Genomic DNA, 26841 nt, shown 5'->3' with positions numbered 1-26841 from the left:
ATCGAGTATCTACTCCTCTGCAGGACATGTCCCGTCCCAGATTCTACCTAGTACCAAGGGTATAAGAATAAACAAGACATTGTCCCTGACCTCAAGTCTGGTCTCTATTTAGAAAGCCCCAGGACTTTCCTGGTGGCACAGTGGTTAAGAATCCGCCTGCCAATGCAGGGGACACGGGTTCGAGCCCTGGTCCGGGAAGATCCCACATGCCACGGAGCAACTAAGCCCGCGAGCCACAACTACTGAGCCTGCGTACCTAGACCCTGAGTTCCGCAACAAGAGAAGCCACAGCAATGAGAAGCCCCCGCGCTGCAAGGAAGAGCAGCCCCCGCTCAAGGCAACTAGAGAAAGCCCGCGCACAGCAATGAAGACACAACACAGCCAAAAATAAAAATAAATAAATAAATAAAAATTAAGGGGAAAAAAAAAGAAAGCAAGCAAGCCCCAAACAACCAACTCGTCAAACCCATCCCAACCACTGTTATCAGGCAGAAAGAGTGGAAGGTCTGGAATGTGGCATGAAAAAGAAAAAAAATGAAAAGAAGCAGCCGACTCCTAAAATATCACAACGTAGGAAATGCCACAGAAATGTGTAACTGCAAAGGAACCTGCCCATTCTACAGACGTGAGAAATCGGTGCCTTTCTAAAATGGAATCTCTGCATTTTCCGAATCCTCACTTAGCTGTCAAGAGGCATCTAAACCAGGGGTGGTATATGTCACCCCAACACTCCATGATGAACGGCCCGAACCACAGCAATCCCAACCTCTCGGAGCTCCATGGTGACATAGTGCTGGAGCTCCTTGGCGGCTTTGGCCCTGGTCTCCTCATTCCGGCTCTTCAGGCCGCAGGCAAACTGCTGCAGGACGCTCACATTGCTGGATGCGGTGGTAGCTGTGGCAGCGGCGGCAGGGCCGGTTCCAAGCATCTTGCCCTGAGGTTCTTCGGAGAGAAGCTTCCTTTAATATTCTGAATAACAAACCATGGCGATGAACTCACTTATGGCCCCAGCTCCTCAACACAGATCTTCACCCTATCCACGTCAGGCTGGGGATCCTAAAAAGGTTGGGATACCTCACTAAAAAACATGCAGAGAGACTTGATTCATTCAACAATGACTGATGTTTAAAAGAGGCAGCATAGGAGAGAGGGTCAAATTATGGGCTGTGCTGCCAGACTACCTGGGTGTGAATCCAGTCCAAAATTATATACCTTGAGGAAAGTTACTTAAAATGTCTGTTTCCTAAACTGTAATAAGAGGATAACAGCACCTAACTCATAGGACTGATGTAAGGATTAAATGAGTTAACACACTAAACAGTTAAAAAGTGCTTAAAATAGTGCCAGGCGCACAGTGAGTTCTTAATAGTTGTTAGCTATGATTATCATTATGACTACTACGTACATGGCACAGAGTCAGGTACTAGAGGTGGGGAGGTAGAGAGAAAATAAAGCATGCCTAAGACTGTCCTTTTCCTCCAGGAGTTCAATTTAAAGAGGGAAATTGATTATTATTCTGTAGCAGCACTGCCCAATAGAAATACAAGCCACAAATGCAAAAATAACTTTCAATTTCCTTGTAGCCATATCGAAAAGGTAAAAAGAAACAGGCAAAATTAATACATTTTATTTAACCCAATACATCCCAAATATCATTTCAACATGTTATCAATATAAAAATTATTGATATATTTTTCTATTGTATTTTGTACTAAGTCTCCAAAATCTAGTGTGCATTTTACACTCAGGGCAATCTCAACTTGGACCAATCACATTCCAAGTACTCTAAGCCACATGTGGCTGATGGTTATTGTATAGGACAGCACAGTTCTATAGAACATTAGCACTTGGAACGTGCTCTAAAAGAGACTGATTTGTTTCTCAGATCGCTCATTCATTCCTCAGTTATGCCCTGTCCCTTCCCTCAATAGGCTTACAGTCTAGGGGGAAATACAAATAATCAGGCGACCACAATAAAGTGGCCATGATAGCGCTCTGGCAGACTGCTACGGCAGTAACACATGCACCTTTCCTAGGTATGTCCGGATTATATTAGAAAATCAAAATTTCTTATTTTTCAAAGAATTTGTGAAATGCAGAGAGAAAAAAAAAAAAAAAAAACAGGGAATAATTGGTTCTGAAAAGCTTTTAAATACTCCAGTGCCGAGAAGAGTGCAGAAGGAAGTGTCAGCCTTCAGGAGAGAGGAAACCCAAGGACTCCAGATGAGAAAACCAGAGTGTGTGCGCTTGTCTGGGGGAGGGAGGCTAGCAAGGAATTTCCAGTCTCAGGAAGGAACCAGCATATCTTTATAAGGTCTAAGGCCCACAGGCCATCTGCTCCAGGGAGAATTCAATTAAAATACTAGAAGTTAAATCCGAAGGGTCGTGGCGAGGGCTTACAGAAGTTAAAAGTCAGGTGGGGGCGGGGGAAGCTCGGATGGAACCGAGCTCACCTCCGGGGAATGGGTCCTTGAGAGGCCTCCACGGTGGACCGCAAGGGGCTGACACTGACATTGGTCCTCTTTGAGGACAATCTGTAGGGGGCTCTGAAGAAGGGGTGACTGATGGGCAAGGAGACCCAAAGGCGCCCCAGCGATACAGGAGCTGATGGGCCGGCCTTCGTGGCGCCAGAGACGCACAACGGGCTAAAGGGTTCGGGGGTTTCCTGCGGGTTCGGGAGGAGGTGGGCGTTGCCTCGGGGGTGCGGGTCCAGGGCTCAGGCGGCGCCCAACTCCGTGGGGGCCAGTACTGAGGGGACCCCACGTCCCAGACGGACGACTTCCCGGGGCCCCCCCACGGACCAGGCTGACCGTGGGTCTGGAAATTCCGCCGCCTTGGAGGGGTCGGTGCCAGGTCCCAGACTCACCGCGCGGCTTCGGCCAAGGCCTCAGCTGCCGCCGCCAGCACCCGTACCGCCGCTTCAGGCCGCCGACCCCACCACCCGCCTTCCCCGCTGTCCTCTAAGCCGGGCGGGAGGGAAGGCGGGCTCCCAGCCCTAAGGACCAATCGACGGGCGTAAGAAGAAGATGGACTGGAACATCGGCCAATAGGCATTAAGAAGAAGTGAGGCTTTGGGACCCGGCTTCTCAAGGGGGCGGGGACTGTTCAAATAGACAAACCCCGTGGCCAGTGGCAGGCGAAAGGAGGCTTAGGTCCACTCGGGAGAACCAATCGGTCGTGAGTTGACTTCAGTCACTTCCACGCACACATCCGGTGCATCGCTACTATAATTCCCCTCTGCACCTGGGCCGTGGAGGTGCGTATTCCGCTGTCTGGGTACCGTGGAATGGAACCACGAGGCGGTAAGCGGAGGTTCGCGACCCCGCCGGATTTAATTTTCGAGACCAGAGTGTGAGCGATGCCAGCGCCTTGTAATCACTGGAGCAAAAGAAGTGGAATTTTCGGACTAGCGCTACTTGTGCATCCGCGATTTCTCTTTTGTGAAATGTAATATGCATTTGAAAGCGTTTTTAGATTTCCCCACTTTTCCAAAATTATCTAGCTCACAAGATCATCCGCGAGAAACCGTAGACAAGTTTTAGCTAAATAAGCTGCTCGTAAACAAATAATTTCAAAGTAGTATCATTTAAAAAACATCCTTTCGAAAATCAATAGCAAAAATGGAATTTGACTACATCTCTTTTTTAAAAAAAATCACGGTCTGTTTATTATAATAAGCACTGAAAATTCCTAAATACCTCACAATAGGAGTCCGATTAAATAAAATATAGTAAGTTATATTAAGGAAAATGTAGGTAGCCATTAATAATCGTAATGTAGATGAACATTTGCTAAGAAGGAAAAGGGTTCACAATTATACCATGTAAGTATAATATAACCTATTAAAAATTTATATGTTTCCTATGTGTCTATGTTCACATGGGGAAAATATACAACTAAGATGTAATGGAATTTGGGGAAGGCATATTTTTTCTTTACACATTACCATCATTTACTTTTTTACTTTAATTAAATAAAAAGTGTTTGTTGAAGAGGTGTGAGTTTCCAGAAGTACTAAATTACCAAATAAAAGAGGTTTGGTAATGTTCTGTGGCTAAAAAACGCTTTGGCAGATTTAAGAGAAAAAGAAGTTATGACTACTTTTTTTTTTTTTGATGTGGACCATTTTTAAAATCTTTATTGAATTTGTTACAATATTGCTTCTGTTTTATGTTTTGGTTTTTTTTGGCCATGAGGCATGTGGGATCTTAGCTCCCTGAGGGGATCAAACCCACACCCCCTGCATTGGAGGGTGAAGCCTTAACCACTGGACCGCCAGGGAAGTCCCATGACTATTTCTCTAGATTTAGAATCTTTACACTGATTCTTCTGTGAAATAATTGTTCCTCTGAATTTCATATTTTTCACTTGTTTTCAACATCTCTATATTTAGTCGTTAAACATTTTTGAATATGTAATACATTTACTATTCAAATCTCAAAATAATTAAAAATTATGCTTATCATTATAAGTCTTCCTTCACCCCTGCCCCTTCACTACTTATTTTCTTAGTTCTTATGTATCTCTAGATTTTACATTTTTTACATTTCTATGTAAATAAAAGACAAATATAAATATATATTCTTATTTCCCTCTTTTGTTACACTATATACACTGTTCTGTACTTTTTAAAATTCTAGGATACCTTGGCTTCCCTGGTGGCGCAGTGGTTAAGAATCCGCCTGCCAATGCAGGGGACATGGGTTCAAGCTCTGGTCCGGGAAAAACCCCACATGCTGCGGAGCAGCTAAGCCCGTGCGTCACAGCTACTGAGCCTGCGCTCTAGAGCCCGCGAGCCACAGCTACTGAAGCCCGCGTGTTGCAACTACTGAAGCCCACGTGCCTAGAGCCTGTGCTCCGCAGCAAGAGAAGCCACCGCAATGAGAAGCCCATGCTCGCCGCAACTAGAGGAAGCCCGCGCGCAGCAACGAAGACCCAATGCAGCCAAAAGAAATAAATTAAATAAATAAATTTATTCTTTTTTAATTCTATGGTATCTTAAAGTTCTTTCTTACTGTATAGAAGGCTTCCTTGTTCTTTTGTTATTCTTATAGCTGCATAGTGTTCCATCACATGGATATATCATAATTTATATTTCCATTTCTCTGTTGATGGACACGTGTTATTTTCAAATTCATGCTATTACTAATGATGCTGCAATGAATGCCTTTGTAGATATATAATTTTATTCCCTGGCAGCTATACAAAATAGTACCAAAAATGCGATTATAGGGTCAGAGGGTAAATGCATGTGTAATTCGATGGATATTGTCAAATTCATCTCTGTAAGGGAGGTATCAATTTTTATTTCCACCAGCAACATATGAGGTTTTTGTCTCCCTAAGACGTGGTATGGCCCTGTTTTCTAATTAACAATCAAAGATGGTTTTATAGAATAGTAATCAGTGCATTTATAGGTCTCTTTTCAGTTTACCCAGAGCTTTCTTGTCCATTATGTTAACATAATAACTAATATTTATTGAGCACTTACAAGCTATCAGGCGTTTTGGCGGACCTTATAGAGTAGTGGCTAAAAGCATCTTGGAGTCAAAACTAACCGAATCTGAAACTTAGCTCCAACATTTACTGACTATATGAGAAAGCACTTATGTACCTATTTCCTTATTTATAAAACTAGAAGGATTATAATGCACCTTCGGTAGGTGGTATTGTGTGGGTTAAATGCTAATACATGTAAAATACCCAAAACACTGTATGACACATATGAACAGTCAGTAAATGCTGTCACTGCTGTTCCTGAACATCTCTATGAATGAGGCAGTTCATATTGTTCCCACTTTGTATAGGAGTAATCTGATGTCCAGAGGAATTGGGTCATACAGTTGGTAAGTGGTAGAGCCAGGATTTGAATATATCTGCTTCTTCCTCTTGTCTGATTCGGCAGCATTGGATATTCAGGTTTGGCCAGCATTGCAAGTATGTGCTGGGTGGTGGAGTTGTAAATGTTTAACAATCACCTGGGACGGGAGGGCGGCATGTATGTATATACTGGGCTTCCTTCATCATGTGTGACTTGTGAGGTCAGAATGCTCTGTCTTGAAATTCTTAATGATTTTTGAACAAGAGTTCCTGCATTTTTATTTTGCACTGGGCACCAAAATCATGTAGTCAGTCCTGTGTCCATATATGTTATATGTGTATTATAACGTTCACTAATACGAAGAATGTGTAGCACAAAACTTACAAATAATAATAAAATACACGATACTTTTTATTATAAATTCCATATAGCCAGTTGATTCTAACAGTATGCTTTCTTTGATATTGTGTAGCCTCTGTGTGGTTGCATTGACCAATGAGTGTAGTTCCAACATGACTGTTGGTCGATATTATCTTTTTTTTAAAAAAAAAAAATATGGGCTTCCCTGGTGGCACAGTGGTTAAGAATCCACCTGCCAATGCAAGGGACACGGGTTCAAGCCCTGGTCCAGGAGGATCCCACATGCTGCGGAGCAACTAAGCCCGGGCGCCACAACTACTGAGCCTGCGCTCTAGAGCCCGTGCTCCAGAACAAGAGAAGCCACTGCAATGAGAAGCCTGCACACCGCAATGAAGAGTGGCCCCCGCTTGCTGCAACTAGAGAGAGCCCACAGCAATGAAGACCCAATGCAGCCAAAAATAAATAAATAAAATAAAATAATATATATATATATTTTAAAATATTTATTTAGGCTGTGCTGGGTCTTAGTTGCGGCTTGTGGGATCCTCGTTGTGGCATGCGGGATCTTTAGTTACGGCATGAGAACGCTTAGTTGCAGTATGCATGAAGGACCTAGTTCCCTGAACAGGGGTCAAACCCGGGTCCCCTGCATCGGGAACGCGGAGTCTTACTCACTGGACCATCAGGGAAGTCCCAGTATTATCTTTTACGTTAAGGAGTAAGTGGAAAGTGAAACAATCGAGATATATTGAACTTTGCTAGTTCGTCAATGACATGAATGGCTTCTTTGCTGAATTGGATAATATTCTAATACTGGAAGTATATTTCCTCAAATTTTTGCTGCTACTCAAAACGAAACAGCTACAGAGTTGACACACTTAAAATTTAATCTGGGCCTTCCCTGGTGGCGCAGTGGTTGAGAGTCCGCCTGCCGATGCAGGGGACGCGGGTTCGTGCCCCGGTCCGGGAAGATCCCACATGCCGCGGAGCGGCTGGGCCCGTGAGCCATGGCCGCTGAGCCTGCGCATCCAGAGCCTGTGCTCCGCAACGGGAGACGCCACAGCAGTGAGAGGCCCGCCTAACGCAAAGAAAACAAAAAAATTTAATCTGCATTATTAACTTTTCTCTGTCACTTTCTTAATTCCAGATGATGTACAAAACAATTATGAAGCATTTGCTGATTTGTGTGGTATGAATACTCCCATCATGGCAGATTTCAAACCACCAGCGGATATCACTGAATGAACAGGTAGGAAGAGATAAGCAGCAGCACATCATTATGTAGTATTTCCACAATGCAGATAAAATAGACATAAATAACCTGAAGAGCATAAATGGTAAAGTGTAGTGAAATAATTAGGAAGTAATGAGTTTTGAGTATTTGTTACCTTGGCTTTTAATATAATGGATCTACTCGTAGGTTTGTATAGTTGAATTTTTTTTTTTTTTTTTTCCAGTACTTGGGCCTCTCACTGTTGTGGCCTCTCCCGTTGCGGAGCACAGGCTCCGGACGTGCAGGCTCAGCGGCCACGGCTCACGGGCCCAGCCGCTCTGCGGCATGTGGGATCCTCCCGGACCGGGGCACGAACCCATGCCCCCTGCATCGGCAGGCGGACTCTCAACCACTGCGCCACCAGGGGAAGCCCTAATTTAATTTTTAATAATGGCTTTGCTTAATGACTGCTCACAAAATTCCTAAAAATTTAACAATTGGCTCTCTCCAGCCAGAACAAGCTACAGATATGGACCATAAGCTCCCAGAAGGCAGGAAGTGGAGATACAAAGCTGGCCAACTGGTGGGTGGGGAGGAGGGCAGTTCTGTGCATGAATAAGTAAATAAATTAGAAGAAAGATAAAAAGGCAGTCAGGGCAGTATATGGAATATGCATAATAAAAAGTGGGAATTATTGCTGTTGTGATTATTACCAGAGCTAATAATTTCTTTTTTTAAATTTTAGTTTACTTTTTTTAAATTGAGCTATAGTTGATTTACAATGTTGTGTTAGTTTCAGGTGTACAGCAAAGTGATTCAGATACATATGTATATATTCTTTTTCAGATTCTTTTCCATTATAGGTTATTACAAGATATTGAATATAGTTCCCTGTGCTGTACAGTAAATCCTTATTTATCTATTTTATATATAGTAGTGTGTATCTTTTAATCCCATACTCCTAATTTACCCCTCCCCCCCTTTCTCCTTGGTAACCATAAGTTTGTTTTCTGTTTCTGTGAGTCTGTTTCTGTTTTATAAAAAAGTTCATTTGTATTATTTTTAAGATTCCCCATATGTGATATCATATAATATTTGTCTTTCTCTGTCTGACTTCACTTCGTATGATACTCTCTAGGTCCATTCATGTTGCTGCAAATGGCAATATTTCATTCTTTTTATGGCTGAGTAATATTCCATTTTTCATATATCTTTATCCATTCATCAGTTGATGGACCTTTAGGTTGCTTCAATGTCTTGGCTAAGCTAATAATTTCCTAGACATCGTCATTTCCCATTTCAGAGCTTCGGTTTTCTCATTTGGAAAGGAAGTTTAATTACACCTTTCTTATCACCCTCAATGTGCTCCCTGATTTTTATCTGTTTTATTCACTGCTGCGTGCAATAGTAGGTGTTCAGTAAATGTTGCACACAGTAGGCGCTCAATAAATGCATGTTGAATGAAAAAAAATGAGTCCTATTTCCGTGAGAGAAAGCTCTTGGTAAGTCGTAAAGCGACACGCACTCGTGGCCCTTCTTGAGATACTAAGTGAGGCTGTTTCCAGCAAGTGCGGGAGCAACTGCCACTCGCGGACCGTCGGGGTGAGGAAGGGCTGGACCGCTGGGTCGCTGCACTGTCCCGGCCCCGCCCCCGCCCCAAGCCCCGGCCCCGCCCTCAGCCTGGTCCCGCCCTCAACCCCGCCCCGGCCCAGGCCCGCGCAGCCGGTCCCTGTTTCCCGGCGGGCCTACAGTGGCGGGTGCCCAAGATGGTCGCTCCCGCAGCTGCGTAGAGGCGGCAGCGGTTCAGTCTCGGGCTGTAGGGCGAGGCGGGCGTCTGGAAGCGGTCCTCGCCCAGGTGACAGGAGGTCGGGGAGGTGCCGCCGGGCCTCGTGGGGTGCCAGGCCCACTCGCTGCAGTCCCCGGGCCCCGCCGCCTCCCTATCCCTGCCCCCGGGTGGAACCGAAGAAGGTCAGGTCCGCCGCCCCGCCTGTCCTCGCCTCAGGGCGGACGCTGTGTGTGGGTGGCTCACTGTTTAACATTGACTTCACCCAAGTGCATTCTCCATGGCGGCCTCGCAGGTCCCGGGGGAGAAGGTTAACATCCAGGCAGGAGAGACGGCCAAGGTCGGGGACAGGGACCTGCTGGGGAACGGCTGTTCGGAGCAGGACAGACCGCCGCAGCGCTCGTGGAGGCAGAAGTGCGCCTCCTATGTTCTGGCCCTGCGGCCCTGGAGCTTCAGTGCCTCACTCACCCCGGTGGCCCTGGGCAGTGCCCTGGCCTACAGATCCCAGGGCGTCCTGGATCCCAGGCTACTGGTGGGTTGTGCCGTAGCTGTCCTCGCTGTGCACGGGGCTGGCAACTTGGTCAACACTTACTACGACTTTTCCAAGGGCATTGACCACAAAAAGAGTGATGACAGGACCCTGGTGGACCGAATCTTGGAGCCCCAGGATGTCGTCCGGTTTGGAGTCTTCCTCTACACCTTGGGCTGTGTCTGTGCTGCTTGCCTGTACTACCTGTCCCCTCTGAAACTGGAGCACTTAGCTCTCATCTACTTCGGAGGCCTGTCTGGCTCCTTTCTCTACACAGGAGGTAAGAATTGGCCTGTTTGCTGTGCAGCAGGTCTTAGTTGCAGGTATTGGAAACTGCGGTTTGCATAGGAATTATAGGGTTAGTGGAGAGGTGTCAAAGGTTATTTTCTTTTTTCTTTGGCCGCACCGTGTGGCCTGCGGAACTCCCCCCACTCGGGATCCAACCGGTGCCCCCTGGGAGTGGGAGCTGGAGTCTTAACCACTAGACCACCAGGGAAGTCCTCAAAGGTTATTTTCTGAATTAGGCCACTTTATGTGAAATCTATAATGTTTGGGTCGTGTGGATTTGGGGGATAGCATTCCTGATTTGGCTTATGGTTGTTAGGAATAACTTATATATGGAAATTTTTTGTGTCTAGTTTCCACTGGTTGGTCATACCTTATAATGCCACAGTTTCAAATTTTAGTGTAATTAAATTTGAAAAGCTCAAATTATACACCTGATTATTTTCAGCTAGTTTGCTAGGTGATCCCTTGCAGCAGGCTGATTAAGGTGGTGATGGGCTGGTGGTTAAGCCCTATTTATTGAGCACCTATTATGTGCCAGGCTCTGTTCTATGTGAACACAGCAGTCAAGTCCCTGCCCTTGTGGAAGTGATTTTATATATCATGAGGAGAGACAGAAAATAAAAATAGTAAATTATGGGTAGGATGACCAACATCCTGGTTTGCTCAGCAGTGAGTGTTCGTAAGATGTGGGGCTTTGGAAACCAGGAGAGTTCCTGGTAAGCCAGGATGAATTTGTACCTTGGTTACAGTACCTGAAAAGAACATAAGTGCTATAGGGAAAAGAAGGAGAGCAAGGAAGGAGGACACAGCTGTCTGCTTTAACTAGTTTGATCAGGGTAGGCCTCGTAAAGAAGGTAACATGTGAACAAAGATTGTAAGAGGTGACAGGTGAGGGAGTTGCCTGAGCAGATATCTGGAGGAAGAGTATCTTGGAACAGCAGTTGCCAAAGGTAGGCGTGTCCCTGAAGAGTTGGAGGAATAGCATGGAGTCCAGGGTGTGAATGAGGGAGAGAGTAAAAGGAGGAAAAGTAAGAGAAGTTCGTTGCGGGGTGGGCAGGGTGGCACAAAAATGCTGTAAGCCTTAATGTTTTAAAAGAATCACTCTGGCTAAGGTACTGAGAATGGATAAAGAGGGGTAAGGGTAGCAGCAGGAGCACCCAGAAGGAGGCTGTTGAGTAAACCAGGCAAGAGATGTCTGGTGGCTTGAATCAGGGTGGGAGTAGTGGAGAGGGACGTAGTCAGATTCTGAATTTATTTTGAAGGTAAACAGGGTGTGCTGATAGTTGGGATGTGAGGCAGGAGAGAAACAGAGAAATTAAACATAACTCTAAGGTTTTGTCCTGAGTAACTGGAATAGTGGTGTTGATGCCTAGTGAGAGAGAGGAGGTTGAAGATAGGCCTGTGGAGAGAAAGTTGAGAAATTGACTTTGGACATCTTAATGTATTAGATCTCCAAGGGGGTGTCAAATTGATAGTTGGGTATGAGTCTGATTTCGGAGAAGAGGTCTGAGCTGGAGATAGAGACATTTGGGAGTCTTGCACGTAGATAAAGTTGTACGACTGGGGGGAGATCCCGGAGCGGGGCAGTGTTGATAGACCTGAGGGTGAGCCCCGGGGCACTCCAACATTAAGAGGTGGGGAGAGTAGAAGGAAGGCAAAGGGAACTGCAGTGGAGCATCTGGAGGAGAAAGAAGAAAAGCAAGAGACTATGGTATCCTGGCAGCCAATTGTAAAAAGTTCACTGAGGGAAATCAGCAGGGTGCTGAAATAGAATGAATGTATCAGGTAGTGGTGGATGGAATAGGTCCTCTCTGTGAAGGTGACGCTTAAACTAAGACTTGACAGATAAGGAGCCAGCCATGGGCAGAATCGGGGTCTGATTTGGGTCCTTCAGGGATGAAGGAACAGCAAATGCAAATGTCCTGGAGTAGGGTAAGACTTGGCATCATTTAGGATCTGCTGAAAGCCAGCGTGATCAAGAGGAAGACCGAGATGCAGCTGTCGGGGCAGGCAGGGGCTAGATCGCGCTGTCTCATAGGGCCTCAGTCTCCGCCGGTTCCGCCTCACTCCCAACCTCCAAGCCTAGTCCTTGGACCTCTCTTCTTTAGCTCCATTTACTCCCTTAGGGATTTTAGCCCGTCTCGTGTCTTCTATTGCCATCTATTAAGCTGGTGACAAATTTCTACCTCCAGACCAGATCTTTCCACTAAACCCCAAACTCAAATCCAACTTCTTACTCAGTAACTTCTCTGAGAGGTTACAGGCATCTCAAGCTTGACACGTCTGAGACCAAATTCCTCATCTGCTCACATAGAAATCTGCTCTACGCTCAGCTTTCCCCATATCACTCGATGGCAACTCCATCCTTCTCGTTCTTCAGGCTGAAGGTCATGGGCATCATCCTTGACTCTTCTTTCTCACATCTTGCATCCAGACCATCAGCAAGTCCCGTTGACTCCACTTCTTTTTTTTTTTTTTTTTAAGATTTTTTTTTGAATTTTATTTTTTTATACAGCAGGTTCTTATCAGTTATCCATTTAATACATATTAGTGTATACACGTCAATCCCAATCTCCCAATTCATCACATGCCCCCCCCACCCCCCAGCCGCTTTCTCCCCTTGGTGTACATATGTTTGTCCTCTACTTCTGTGTCTCAGTTTCTGCCCTGCAAACCGGTTCATCTGTACCATTTTCCTAGGTTCCACATATATGCATTAATATATAATATTTGTTCTTCTATACCCTTTTCCTAGATTCCACATATATGCATTAATATATATTTGTTCTTCTGTACCATTTTCCTAGGTTCCACATATATGCATTAATATACAATATTTGTTCTTCTTTTTCTGACTTACTTCACTGTGTATGACAGTCTCTAGATCTATCCATGTCTCTACAAATGATCCAATTTCATTCCTTTTTATCACTGAGTAATATTCCATTGTATATATGTACCACATCTTCTTCAACCATTTGTCTGTCAATGGGCATTTAGGTTGCTTCCATGTCCTGGCTACTGTAAATAGTGCTGCAATGACAATTAGGGTGCATGTGTCTTTTTGAATTATGGTTTCCTCTGGGTATATGCCCAATAGTGGGATTGCTGGGTCATATGGTAATTCTAATTTTAGTTTTTTTTTTTTATTTTTTAACAACTTTATTGAGGTATAATTGCTTTACAATGGTGTGTTAGTTTCTGCTTTATAACAAAGTGAATCAGTTATACATATACATATATTCCCATATGTCTTCCCTCTTGCGTCTCCCTCCCTCCCACCCTCCCTATCCCACCCCTCCAGGCTGTCACAAAGCACCGAGCCAATATCCCTGTGCCATGCGGCTGCTTCCCACTAGCTATCTACCTTACTACGTTTGTTAGTGTGTATATGTCCATGACTCTCTCTTGCCCTGTCACAGCTCACCCTTCCCCCTCCCCATAACCTCAAGTCCGTTCTCCAGTAGGTCTGCATCTTTATTCCTGTCTTACTCCTAGGTTCTTCATGACATTTTTTTTTCTTAAATTCCATATATATGTGTTAGCATATGGTATTTGTCTTTTTCTTTCTGACTTACTTCACTCTGTATGACAGACTCTAGGTCTATCCACCTCATTACAGATAACTCAATTTCGTTTCTTTTTATGGCTGAGTAATATTCCATTGTATATATGTGCCACATCTTCTTTATCCATTCATCCGATGATGGGCACTTAGGTTGTTTCCATCTCTGGGCTATTGTAAATAGAGCTGCAATGAACATTTTGGTACATGACTCTTTTTGAATTTTGGTTTTCTCAGGGTATATGCCCAGTAGTGGGATTGCTGGGTCATATGGTAGTTCTATTTGTAGTTTTTTAAGGAACCTCCATACTGTTCTCCATAGTGGCTGAACCAATTCACATTCCCACCAGCAGTGCAAGAGTGTTCCCTTTTCTCCACATGCTCTCCAACATTTATTGTTTCTAGATTTTTTGATGATGGCCATTCTGACTGGTGTGAGATGATATCTCATTGTAGTTTTGATTTGCATTTCTCTAATGATTAATGATGTTGAACATTCTTTCATGTGTTTGTTGGCAGTCTGTATATCTTCTTTGGAGAAATGTCTATTTAGGTCTTCTGCCCATTTTTGGATTGGGTTGTTTGTTTTTTTGTTATTGAGCTGCATGAGCTGCTTGTAAATTTTGGAGATTAATCCTTTGTCGGTTGCTTCATTTGCAAATATTGTCTCCCATTCTGAGGGTTGTCTTTTGGTCTTGTTTATGGTTTCCTTTGCTGTGCAAAAGCTTTGAAGTTTCATTAGGTCCCATTTGTTTATTTTTGTTTTTATTTCCATTACTCTAGGAGGTGGGTCAGAAAGGATCTTTCTGTGATTTATGTCATAGAGTGTTCTGCCTATGTTTTCCTCTAAGAGTTTGATAGTTTCTGGCCTTACATTTAGGTCTTTAATCCATTTTGAGCTTATTTTTGTGTATGGTGTTAGGGAGTGATCTAATCTCATACTTTTACATGTACCTGTCCAGTTTTCCCAGCACCACTTATTGAAGAGGCTGTCCTTTCTCCACTGTACATTCCTGCCACCTTTATCAAAGATAAGGTGTCCATATGTGCGTGGGTTTATCTCTGGCCTTTCTATCATGTTCCATTGACCTATCTTTCTGTTTTTGTGCCAGTACCATACTGTCTTGATTACTGTAGCTTTGTAGTATAGTCTGAAGTCAGGAAGCCTGATTCCTCCAGCTCCTTTTTTCGTTCTCAAGATTGCTTTGGCTATTCGGGGTCTTTTGTGTTTCCATACAAATTGCGAAATTTTTTGTTCTAGTTCTGTGAAAAATGCCAGTGGTAGTTTGATAGGGATTGCATTGAATCTATAGATTGCTTTGGGTAGTAGAGTCATTTTCACAATGTTGATTCTTCCAATCCAAGAACATGGTATATCTCTCCATCTATTTGTATCATCTTTAATTTCTTTCATCAGTGTCTTATAATTTTCTGCATACAGGTCTTTTGTCTCCTTAGGTAGGTTTATTCCTAGATATTTTATTCTTTTTGTTGCAATGGTAAATGGGAGTGTTTTCTTGATTTCACTTTCAGATTTTTCGTCATTAGTATATAGGAATGCCAGAGATTTCTGTGCATTAATTTTGTATCCTGCTACTTTACCAAATTCATTGATTAGCTCTAGTAGTTTTCTGGTAGCATCTTTAGGATTCTCTATGTGTAGTATCATGTCATCTGCAAACAGTGACAGCTTTACTCTAATTTTAGTTTTTTAAGGAACCTCCATACTGCTCCATAGTGGCTGTATCAGTTTACATTCCCACCAACAGTGCCAGAGGGTTCCCTTTTCGCCACACCCTCTCCAGCATTTGTTGTTTGTAGATTTTCTGATGATGCCCATTCTAACTGGTGTGAGGTGATCCCTCATTGTGTTTTGATTTGCATTTCTCTAATAATCAGTGATGTTGAGCAGCTTTTCATGTGCTTGTTGGCCATCTGTATGGAGAGATGTCTATTTAGGGCTTCTGCCCATTTTTGGATTAGGTTGTTTGATTTTTTAATATTGAGTTGGATGAGCTGTTTATATATGTTGGAGATTAATCCTTTGTCCGTTGACTCGTTTGCAAAAATTTTCTCCCATTCTGAGGGTTGTCTTTTCGTCTTGTTTGTAGTTTCCTTTGCTGTGCAAATGCTTTTAAGTTTCATTAGGTCCCATTTGTTTATTTTTGTTTTTATTTCCATTGCTCTAGGAGGTGGATCAAAAAAGATCTTGCTGTGATTTATGTCAAAGAGGGTTCTTCCTATGTTTCCCTCTAAGAGTTTTATAGTGTCCGGTCTTACATTTAGGTCTCTAATCCATTTTGAGTTTATTTTCGTGTATGGTGTTAGGGAGTGTTCCAATTTCATTCTTTTACATGTAGCTCTCCAGTTTTCCCAGCACCAATTATTGAAGAGACTGTGTTTTCTCCATTGTATATCCTTGCCTCCTTTGTCATAAATTAGTTAACCACAGGTGTGTGGGTTTATCTCTGGGCTTTCTATCCTGTTCCATTGATCTGTGTTTCTGTTTTTGTGCCAGTACCATATTGTCTTGATTACTGTAGCTTTGTAGTATAGTCTGAAGTCAGGGAGTCTGATTCCTCCAGCTCCGTTTTTTCCCCTCAAGACCGCTTTGGTTATTCGCGGTCTTTTGTGTCTCCATACAAATTTTGAGATTTTTTTTGTTCCAGTTCTGTAAAAAATGCCATTGGTAATTTGATAGGGATTGCATTGAATCTGTAGATTGCTTTGAGTAGTATAGTCATTTTCACAATATTGATTCTTCCAATCCAAGAACATGGTATATCTCTCCATCTGTTGGTATCATCTTTAATTTCTTTCATCAGTGTCTTATAGGTTTTTGCATACAGGTCTTTTCTCTCCCTAGGTAGGTTTATTCCTAGGTATTTTATTCTTTTTGTTGCAGTGGTAAATGGGAGTGTTTCCTTAATTTCTCTTTCAGATTTTTCATCATTAGTGTGTAGGAACGCAAGAGATTTCTGTGCATTAATTTTGTATCCTGCAACTTTACCAAATTCATTCATTAGCTCTAGTAGTTTTCTGGTGGCATCTTTAGGGTTCTTTACGTGTAGTATCATGTCATCTGCAAACAGTGACAGTTTTACTTCTTCTTTTCCAATTTGTATTCTTTTTATTTCTTTTTCTTCTCTGATTGCCGTGGCTAGGACTTCCAACACTATGTTGAATAATAGTGGTAGAGTGGACATCCTTGTCTTGTTCCTGATCTTAGAGGAAATGCTTTCAGTTTTTCACCATTGACAATAATGTTTGCTGTGCGTTTGTCATATATGGCCTTTATTATGTTGAGGTAGGTCCCCTCTTTGCCCACTTTCTGGAGAATTTTTATCATAAATGGGTGTTGAATTTTGTCAAAAGCTTTTTCTGCATCTATTGAGATGATCATATGGTTTTTCTTCTTCAGTTTGTTAATATGGTGTCTCACATTGATTGATTTGCATATATTGAAGAATCCTTGCATCCCTGGGATAACTCCCACTTCATCATGGCATATGATCCTTTTAATGTGTTGTTGGATTCTGTTTGCTAGTATTTTGAGGATTTTTGCATCTATATTCATGAGTGATATTGGTCTGTAATTTTCTTTTTTTGTAGTATCTTTGTCTGGTTTTGGTATCAGGGTGATGGTGGCCTCATAGAATGAGTTTGGGAGTGTTCCTTCCTCTGCAGTTTTTTAGAAGAGTTTGAGAAGGATGCATGTTAGCTCTTCTCTAAATGTTTGATAGAATTCACCTGTGAAGCCATCTGGTCCTGGACTTTTGTTTGTTGGAAGATTTTTAATCACAGTTTCAATTTCATTACTTGTGATTGGTCTGTTCATATTTTCTGTTTCTTCCTGGTTCAGTCTTGGAAGGTTATACCTTTCTAAGAATTTCTCCATTTCTTCCAGGTTGTCCGTTTTATTGGCATAGAGTTGCTTAGTCTCTCTACTAAGAGAGTGGTAGTTTCTTAGGATGCTTTGTATTTCTGTGGTGTCTGTTGTAACTTCTCCTTTTTCATTTCTAGTTTTATTGATTTGAGTCCTCTTCCTCTTTTTCTTGATGAGTCTCGCTAATGGTTTATCCATTTTGTTTATCTTCTCAAAGAACCAGCTCTTAGTTTTATTGATCTTTGCAATTGTTTTCTTTGTTTCTATTTCATTTATTTCTGCTCTGATCTTTATGATTTCTTTCCTTCTACTAACTTTGGGTTTTGTTTGTTCTTCTTTCTCTAGTTCCTTTAGGTGTGAGATTAGATTGTTTATTTGAGATGTTTGTTGTTTCTTGAGGTAGGATTGTATTGCTCTAAACTTCCCTCTTAGAACTGCTTTTGCTGCTTCCCATAGGTTTTGGATCATCCTGTTTTCATTGCCATTTGTGTCTAGGTATTTTTTGATTTCCTCTTTGAATTCTTCAGGGATCTGTTGGTTATTTAGTAACGTATTGTTTAGCTTCCATGTGTTTGTGTTTTTTACGTTTTTTTCCCTGTAATTGATTTCTAATCTCATAGCGCTGTGGTCAGAAAAGATGCTTGATGTGATTTCACTTTTCTTAAATTTACTGAGACTTGATCTGTGACCCAAGATGTGATCTATCCTGGAGAATGTTCCATGCGCCCTTGAGAAGAAAGTGTATTCTGCTGTTTTTGGATGGAATGTCCTATAAATATCAATTAAATCTATCTGGTCTATTGTGTCATTGAAAGCTTGTGTTTCCTTATTAATTTTCTGTTTGGATGATCTGTCCATTGGTGTAAGTGAAGTGTTAAAGTCCCCCACTATTATTGTGTTACTGTCGATTTCCTCTTTTATAGCTGTTTGCAGTTGCCTTAAGTATTGAGGTGCTCCTATGTTGGGTGCATATATATTTATAATTGTTATATCTTCTTCTTGGATTGATCCCTTGATCATTATGTAGTGTCCTTCCTTGTCTCTTGTAACATTCTTTATTTTAAACTCTATTTTATCTGATATGGGTATTGCTACTCTAGCTTTCTTTTGATTTCCATTTGCATGGAATATCTTTTTCCATCCCTCAGTCTGTATGTGCCCCTAGGTCTGAAGTGGTTCTCCTGTAGACAGCATATATATGGGTCTTGTTTTTGTATCCATTCAGTGAGCCTGTGTCTTTTGGTTGGAGCATTTAATCCATTCACGTTTAAGGTAATTATCGATATGTATGTTCCTATTACCATTTTCTTAATTGTTTTGGGTTTGTTTTTGTAGGACCTTTTCTTCTCTTGTGTTTCCCACTTAGAGAAGTTCCTGTAGCATTTGTTGTAGAGCTGGTTTGGTGGTGCTGAATTCTTTTAGCTTTTGCTTGTCTGTAAAGCTTTTGATTTCTCCATCGAATCTGAATGAGCTCCTTGCCGGGTAGAGTAATCTTGGTTGTAGGTTCTTCCCTTTCATCACTGTAAATATGTCATGCCACTCCCTTCTAGCTTGTAGAGTTTCTGAGAAATCAGCTGTTAACCTTATGGGAGTTCCCTTGTATGTTATTTGTCATTTTTCCCTTGCTGCTTTCAATAATTTTTCTTTGTCTTTAATTTTTGCCAATTTGATTACTATGTGCCTCAGCGTGTTTCTCCTTGGGTTTATCCTGTATGGGACTCTCTGTGCTTCCTGGACTTGGGTGGCTATTTCCTTTCCCATGTTAGGGAAGTTTTCGACTATAATCTCTTCAAATATTTTCTCAGGTCTTTCTGTCTCTCTTCTCCTTCTGGAACCCCTATAATGTGAATGTTGTTGCGTTTAATGTCCCAGAGGTCTCTTAGGCTGTCTTCATTTCTTTTCATTCTTTTTTCTGTATTCTGTTCTGCAGCAGTAAGTTCCATCATTCTGTCTTCCAGGTCCCTTATCCGTTCTTCTGCCTCAGTTATTCTGCTATTGATTCCTTCTAGTGTATTTTTAATTGCAGTTATTGTATTGTTCATCTCTGTTTGTTTGTTCTTTAATTCTTCTAGGTCTTTGTTAAATATTTCTTGCACCTTCTCAATCTTTGCCTCCATTCTTTTTCCGAGGTCCTGGATCATCTTGACTATCATTATTCTGAATTCTTTTTCTGGAAGGTTGCCTATCTCCACTTCGTTTAGTTGTTTTTCTGGGGTTTTATCTTGTTCCTTCATCTGGTACATAGCCCTCTGCCTTTTCATCTTGTCTATCTTTCTGTGAATGTGGTTTTCGTTCCACAGGCTGCAGGATTGTAGCGATTCCGCTTCTAACATGCACTTGGGACTGGACCACTTCTCGTCACTTCCCACCACTACCCCGTCATCTCCCTCAATTATTGCGGCTGATTCTTTACCCGTCTCTGTGCATGCACCCTTGTCCCTTTCCCAGAGCTCTCAGATCAGCAGCCAGAGTAATCCTGCAGCTGTGTCAGTCGCCTGCTCAAAACTCTCCAGTGGCTCCCACCTCATTAGAGTAAAGGCCAGGGTCTTTACAGTGACCCCCAGGGCCTGACATTATCTGCTCCACCTGCAATTCCCCACAACTCTCTGACCTGCTCTCCTCTTCACCATGCTCCAGCCACACTGCCCTGCTAGCTGTTTCTGGAACACGCCAGGCATGCTCCTGCCTCAGGTCCTTTGAGATGCTGTTTCCTCTGTTTAGAACGCTCTTCCCCCATCTGTGTGTATGATTTGCTTTCTAACTGCCACCCATTTGCTCTAATGTCAGCTTCTACCCTATTTAAAATTACAAAACAATAACAATTTTTTTCTGCAGCAGCTGAAAAAAATAAAATAAAATCACACACACACCCTGTGTCTCCCCTACAGTGCCTTCCCTATTGCTCTCCTCTGCTTTTTCTTCATAGCACATATTACATTCTAACCACATAAAGTACTTACTTTGTTAATTATCTTCCCCTTTAGACTGTAAACTCCCTGGGGGTAGGGATTTTAGTCTCTTTGTTCTCTCCATCATGCCGAGAACAGTGCCTGGCAAGTAGTCAGTACTTAATATTTATTGAATGAACAAATGGGGAGACACTGAAATGTGTTGAGCAGGGTAATGACATAATCTGATTTATGTTTTTTTTAACGTTGACTTTTATCGATATATAGTTGACGTATGGTGAAATGCATGGATCTTAAGCGTTATAGTTTGATGAATTTTGACAATTACATACAGCTGTATAACCCATACCCCTACCATAATACAGAACATTTCTGTCACCCCCAAAAGCTTCCTTGTGCTTTTTCCCTGTCAACCCCACTCTTCCCACCCCATCTAGAGGCCACCACTGTTGCGTGGTCTAGAACATCATGTAAATGGAATCATTCAGTATGAATTCTTGTGCCTGTTTTTGAGTTTCGTTGTGTTGTCATTGTATCAGTAGTTCCTTTGTATCACTGAGAGGTAGCCATTGTATGGACGTACCACAATTTGTTTATCCATTATCCTGTTCAGTGACTTTTGGATTATTTCCATGTTTTGGCTATTACGACTGAACATTCATATTCAAGTCTTCTGTGGATATTTGTTTTCATTTTTCTTGGGTAACTGCCTAGGAATCGCATTACTGGGTCATAGGGTAGATGATGCTTAACTTTATGAGAAGCTGCCAAAGTGTTTTCTGAAGTGGTTCTACTGCTTTTACCTCCCCACCAGCGAGGCGTGAGAGTTCCATTTACTCCACATCCTTTTGATGCCAACATTTTGATTTATGTGTTAAGAAATTCATTCTGGCCGCTGTGTGGAGAACTGGCCCAGTGTTTCACTGTGCTGGCTCATGTGGAAAACGGTGTTGGGAGGAGGGGAGTGCCTAAAAGGAAACTCCCAGGTGGGCCACATCTCTGAATCAGGTGGAGCACATGAGCCTTGGGTCGGACGCTCAGGAAACAGGGCTTTCTGCCCAAGGGCTTTGTCATTTTCTGGTATCAGATAACCTCAAGAAGCTTTGCTTACGTTGTTTTTTGCCAGGCGATCTAAGGTGGTGTTCTTGGGTACTCTTGCCAGAGGTCAAGAGCCCCGAAGTCTGCTTGGAGATCTGAGAAAAAATGCAGAAGAAGAGCAGACAGCTGGTGGAGAAATTTGCTAGATTGGTGCTGGGAGCATTCCTGCCTGGCATCTTCCTTGGGCAGGGGTAGTTGCCTAAACGTGTGAGATACCGCACAAGACATCGATTTCCTAATTTAGAATTGGAGCCGAGGTGCTGCTTCAGAGACCTTCCTCCTGGAGGGCATGTCCTCAGACAACCAAATTATTTATCAAAACACTGCCTGGGGGGTACAGAATTAGTTTGCTGTGTGTTGGGGGTACAGGGGCCATGCCTGTTATACCCTTTCCTGGAGATGCTTCCTTCCAGAGAATCAAGGGTGGTCATTTAGCACTAAAGGATCCCAGCCACTAGGTGTGGAGGTGAACTTGGGCTGCATCTTGTTCTCTGGCTACCATGCCTTTAGATCTTTTACAGATCATTGTCCCTTATCGTTTTAGGCTGTTTAAAATGCAATTGATGACCGAATAGTTTTTTTTTTTAATTTTCTGATCCCGAGGCCATGCCTTGGTAGCTTGATTAGATCAGAGGTTTCCCAAGCTTCCGTAGCAATATATGTGTGGATCACGTCTTTGAGTGGGTGTCTCTCACCCTTTCCGTGCTGCTTTGCCTGTTTCAATCCAAGTGGGACATTTTTCATGACCTTGGTTCCAAATTCCAGGTGCTTGTTACTGTAGCTCTGGGTTCAGCTCATCCTTTGTGTCAAGCACTGGGGAGCCAGCTGTTAACTGGCCAGACACAAGGCCCTGCCCTCGTTGAAACCTACAGGTTAGTGGGAGAGACAGAGATTAAGAATTAGAAGTGTGGGAATTCCCTGGTGGTCCAGCGGTTAGGACTCTGAGCTTCCACTGCAGGGGGCACGGGTTCCATCCCTGGTCGGGAACTAAGATCCCACATGCCACACAGTGCGGTCAAAAAAAAAAAAAAACTAGAAGTGTGATGGAATTTATGAAAGTGGAAGTCAGGGTGCTGTGGGGCACACTGCAAGGGGAACCAAATGTGGTCTAGGGCCGAGGAAGGCTGCCTTGAGGAATGGTCTTTAAAGTCTTGAAGGATGAGTAGAAGTTAGCCAGGCAAGGAGTCGGGGTTGGGGGAGTGTCTGAAGGCCCTGAGGAACTGAAAGAAGTATGTGTGGCGAGGGGAGGTGGGCTCAAAGTCAGGCAGGAGGGAGGCAGGGCAGGGCCAGAGGTGAGCTAGGTGGAAGATCTGGGGCTCTTTTATCCGGAGGACAACTTGTTGAGAAGGGTTTTCAGGTGTATGTTGGGGGAGGGGCATGACTAGCTTAGTATTTCGAGAGGATCATTTTGGCCGCATTGTGGAGATGTGATTAGGAATGGGGAGGGGAGGTGGTTATGAGAACAGAAGCTGGGGGATCAGTTGGGAGGGTGTTGCCGTATTCCAGGCATGAGATGACTTTGACGTGGATTTGGGGATGGAGCATTGGGGATGGAGAAACTGGGCCAGTTTGAAAGATGGGGATTAGACAGGATTTGAAGTAGATTAGCAGTATGGGAGGAAAAGTTAGGGATTATTTAGTGTTGTAACTCCATGGGCACCAGAGAGGGGAAGCAGTGTTGTAAGTTCCCTGTCTTTGCTGTTTTACTCATTATGTGGGTGAAAGTTGCTCTGTGTGGAGTTTGGGAACCCTGAACTTTCACTGAGATTAACGAGATTCTCAGAACCAGAAGATGCTTCCAGAGGTTGTGGCGGAAAAGTAAGAGGCTGGGGTGGATATTCCGTGAGGGGCTGATCTCAGGGCATTCCTGACGGAAGCAGTGTCTTGCAGGGGTTGGTGGAGGATGAAAGAAACGCAAGCCCTGGACCGTAAGACCTGTGAGATCCTTCACGGGCTCTCCCGTTGAACTGTCTGTGACTTGGAACCCCCTGCTCTTTTTTCTTTTTTTCAACTTTTTTCAATTTTTTATACAGTTTTTAAAGGTTACCTTCCACTTACATTTATTACAAAATACTGGCTGTATTCCCCGTGTTGTACAACACATCCTTGAGCCCATCTTACACCCAGTAGTTTGTACCTCCCACTTCCCACCCCTGTTTTGCCCCTCTACCCTCTTCCCCACTGGTAGCCACTAGTTTGGGAGGCCCTCGCTCTTTGTGGCAGGGCTTTGTTGGGGGACAGCAGGAAGGAAAACTCAGGGATGACTCTGAGACTGAACTGGGTGCTAAACGATTAGTCTTCTCTGTCCCTCTGTGCCACTGGAGAAAAAAGTCAGATTTTGCTCTGGAGGAGAGGGGAGTGCAACCACTGCCCCGCTTCACAGCCTAAGAATATGCCCCGTGCAGCCACAGCAGCCTGCCTTTTGACTGCCGCGGTTTCCAGCCCCTGACCTCACAGCAGCTCTCTGTGTTTTCTGGCCTAGGAATTGGATTCAAGTACCTGGCTCTGGGAGACCTCATCATCCTCATCACTTTTGGCCCGCTGGCTGTGATGTTCGCCTACGCCGTCCAGGTGGGGTCCCTGGCGGTCTTCCCGCTGGTCTACGCCATCCCCCTCGCCCTTAGCACCGAGGCCATCCTCCATTCCAACAACACCAGGGACATGGAGTCCGACCGGGAGGCTGGCATCGTCACGCTCGCCATCCTCATTGGCCCCACTCTCTCCTACGTGCTCTACAACACGCTGCTCTTCCTGCCCTACCTGATCTTCAGCATCCTGGCTGTGCACTGCAGCATCAGCCTGGCGCTGCCCCTGCTCACCATTCCCATGGCCTTTTCCCTTGAGAGACAGTTCCGAAGCCAGACTTTCAACAAACTGCCCCAGAGGACTGCCAAACTCAACCTTCTGCTGGGCCTCTTCTACGTTTCCAGCATCATTCTGGCACCGGCAGGCAGTCTGCCCAAACTCTAAGGGGACCAGTAGCCGCACGCCACAACATGTCCCCCCTTTCTCAGAATGTGTTGAAGGCAGAGTGTCTGAGGAGGGAAGGTGATTTGGCGGTGAGGGGCTGAAGGATGGCTTGTGAACGCCCACCTCTTTTTATTATTACGTTCTTAAAGAGAATGTTTTGTTTTTGTTATTTTATTCTGTTTTATGGGGACTCTTGAAACCACTCTGGTGTCAGAACGAGGTAAATTGGACGCATGGCCCTTGTTTTATTTATAATTTCCACTAGAGGGTGATGTCAGGTCACTTTTAGTGGGCTACGATGCCCTAAGACTTGGTGAAGGAACCGCGCAGACTGGCCTCCTGTGCTGAAAGGGCCATAGTAACTGGGCCGAGTGTCCTCTGCTCTTTTGGTCTGGTTTTACGCTACCTTGAGAGAGAAGGTCCCTCATTAACAGCCCGACTGGGCTCTAGGCTTTTTGCCTAAATTGTGATTCAGACCCTTTTGTCCTCACTTCACTTATTGCCACAGTTGAGGAAAAGCATCAGATCACCCTGCAGCAGGACAGTGGAGCAGAGGGCTTGGAAGGAAAAAAACAAAAACAAAAACATAACACCTTGGAGGCAGCTGAGAAAATCACTCTGCTTTTGGATAGAAACTGGTAGGGCGGCTGGTTTCCCCTTGTAGAGCCCACTGGCATGACAGGAAGGACTCCCAGCCCTTTCAGTAACTCGCAGCGCTCTGAAGTTAAGGCCCTGGCTGTCCTTGCCGACTACTGAAGGCCCACAAGGCCGCTTCTTCGCCTGCCCCCATCGTGTTTCCTCGCACTCCCCTATGCCCGCCCTCTATTTCTTTCAGGTCCCCATTTGTGTGTCTCCCATCCGTGGAGCCCTGCTGTTTGGGCAGCAGCTTAGCAACTGAGTCAGGGATGGTTGCCCCTGTCCACAGAACCAGAGGAAGAGCAGACCAAGGACAGCAGCTCCTCCATGAATGAATAAGCCAATGGTCAAACAGTCCTGACCCTGTTCAGCGAAAATGACAGGCTCATCAGTGAGGACACTGCATCCTCCTCCTTGAGGACAGATATACAATACTGACCCGGCTTTTCCCAAAGGCTTCAGTTGCCTTGTGCAGAGATAGATAGTTTGTACCCAGGATGGGGGAATTCCAGCATTGATCAAAGCTGCCTCTTGTCTCAGTGTCTGTGAAGTATAACTTCTGGGCTAGAATTGCTTGGTTGCATTGGGTCCAAGACCAAAATAGATTGAGACCATCGTCATCATGCTTTTCTGTTGTGATTATAGCCATTCTGATAGGTATTTCAGGGTCTTGGCCTGCAGAAAATGACATCAGAACTAGCTCTTAATCCTTAAAATCAGGCCACTTATGATTTGGCTCCTTGAGTTAGAATTGGGCAGCTTACTTGGAAAAAACATATTTGGAAATTGCAGAAGTTCCTGTAAAGTTACAGGTGGTTTGTCTGTAGAGTTTCAGAATCTCCAAATAGTGGTCAGAGCCCCGTAATGAGGAAAAGGAGGACAGCCCTCTCTCCTGTCTGTCTTCTCCCAGCACCATTTTTGTTTTATGCTAGGCTAGTGGCATTTTGGTGCTCACAGGAGTCCTGCCTTCAAAGAGACAAGCTTTTCGGGCTCCTTCCCAGCAGGCCATTGTCACATAAGGCTCACCCCTGAGGCCGTCGGACCGAGAGCTCCCTGCGTCCACAGACCAGACCACCTTGGTAAGCCCTCCCTTCGGGGGTGTCAGTTAGCCTCTGCACTATGTTCTGGTGCAGGGTTTTTTTGTTTTTGTTTTTGTTTTTGCGGTACGCGGGCCTCTCACTGCTGTGGCCTCTCCCGTTGTGGAGCACAGGCTCCGGACACGCAGGCTCAGCGGCCGTGGCTCACAGGCCCAGCCGCTCCGCGGCATGTGGGATCCTCCCGGACCGGGACACGAACCCACGTCCCCGGCATCGGCAGGCGGACTCTCAACTACTGCCCCACCAGGGAAGTCCCTGGTGCAGGTTTTAATGCATATTTTTATACATAAATCTTTCTAAAAGGCCAAATTTGATGCCAGGTTTTATATGCAGGTCACTATAATTTGTATTACATCCCCTGATTCAATGAAGGTTTTCTTTAGACTTGTTAATAAACACATTTTTTTAATGAAAAAAGGAAAATGCTTATCAGTGGTCTGGCTTCCCATTTCCCTGTGCTCTCTCCTGCTGCTTGCCTCATCGTCTGCTTGTGAACTCTGATTCATAAACCTCAGGAGACCAGCGCGGGCACATTCAGTGGGGAGGGGGTGGGGCGCCTGATCTTTGGCGGTGAGTTTGACCAGATTTGATGAGCCCTTAGGAGAGACAGTAGGGATTTGCCAAGAGCCAGGCAGGCCAGATTAACCTTGTTTCCTTCTGTCGTTTCCTACTTTCATTTTTCTCGA

At 44.1% G+C, this 26841-nt stretch overlaps 2 protein-coding genes and 1 long non-coding RNA gene across 7 annotated transcripts in view; 2 read left to right on the top strand and 1 right to left on the bottom strand.

Annotated features, from left to right (window-relative positions):
* The window catches only part of MTOR (mechanistic target of rapamycin kinase), a 117704-nt gene extending 114716 nt beyond the window's left edge, over positions 1 to 2988 (bottom strand). For 3 of the 5 annotated variants that reach the window (XR_002175496.3, XM_019930875.3, XM_019930878.3), the window contains exons 1-2: positions 2867 to 2988; positions 767 to 1056 (exon numbers count right to left, since the gene is read on the bottom strand). Coding sequence is in view for 4 of the 5 variants with exons in the window: in XM_019930875.3 (XP_019786434.1) it covers positions 767 to 928 (162 nt within the window). In the remaining variant the exon portion in view is untranslated. The remainder of the gene's footprint in view (positions 1 to 766; positions 1057 to 2866) is intronic. The other 2 variants (XM_019930876.3, XM_019930877.3) reach the window with 2 other exon arrangements.
* Positions 2989 to 3229: 241 nt separating this feature from the next.
* On the top strand, positions 3230 to 4989 carry LOC141276474 (uncharacterized). Its single transcript, XR_012326062.1, has 2 exons — positions 3230 to 3823; positions 4641 to 4989. It is a non-coding gene; the product is annotated as an uncharacterized lncRNA (long non-coding RNA).
* Positions 4990 to 9105: 4116 nt separating this feature from the next.
* On the top strand, positions 9106 to 26590 carry UBIAD1 (UbiA prenyltransferase domain containing 1). Its single transcript, XM_019930872.3, has 2 exons — positions 9106 to 9986; positions 23935 to 26590. The coding sequence occupies exons 1-2, from the start codon at positions 9458 to 9460 to the stop codon at positions 24420 to 24422; spliced, it is 1017 nt and encodes a 338-aa protein (XP_019786431.2). The 5' UTR covers positions 9106 to 9457; the 3' UTR covers positions 24423 to 26590.
* Positions 26591 to 26841: the final 251 nt, after the last annotated feature.

The sequence above is a fragment of the Tursiops truncatus genome, chromosome 1, assembly GCF_011762595.2.
Source record: "Tursiops truncatus isolate mTurTru1 chromosome 1, mTurTru1.mat.Y, whole genome shotgun sequence".
Taxonomy (NCBI): Eukaryota; Metazoa; Chordata; class Mammalia; order Artiodactyla; family Delphinidae; genus Tursiops; species Tursiops truncatus.
Note: the sequence above shows the minus strand (reverse complement) of the source record. Positions and strands in the feature narration are given on the sequence as shown.

Excerpts from the sequence above, each read along its gene's own strand:
- UBIAD1 (XM_019930872.3), top strand. The coding sequence starts at position 9,458 with ATGGCGGCCTCGCAGGTCCCGGGGGAGAAGGTTAACATCCAGGCAGGA. Across the intron at positions 9,987-23,934 it reads CTCCTTTCTCTACACAGGAG|GAATTGGATTCAAGTACCTG; the intron begins GTAAGAATTGGC and ends TTTCTGGCCTAG.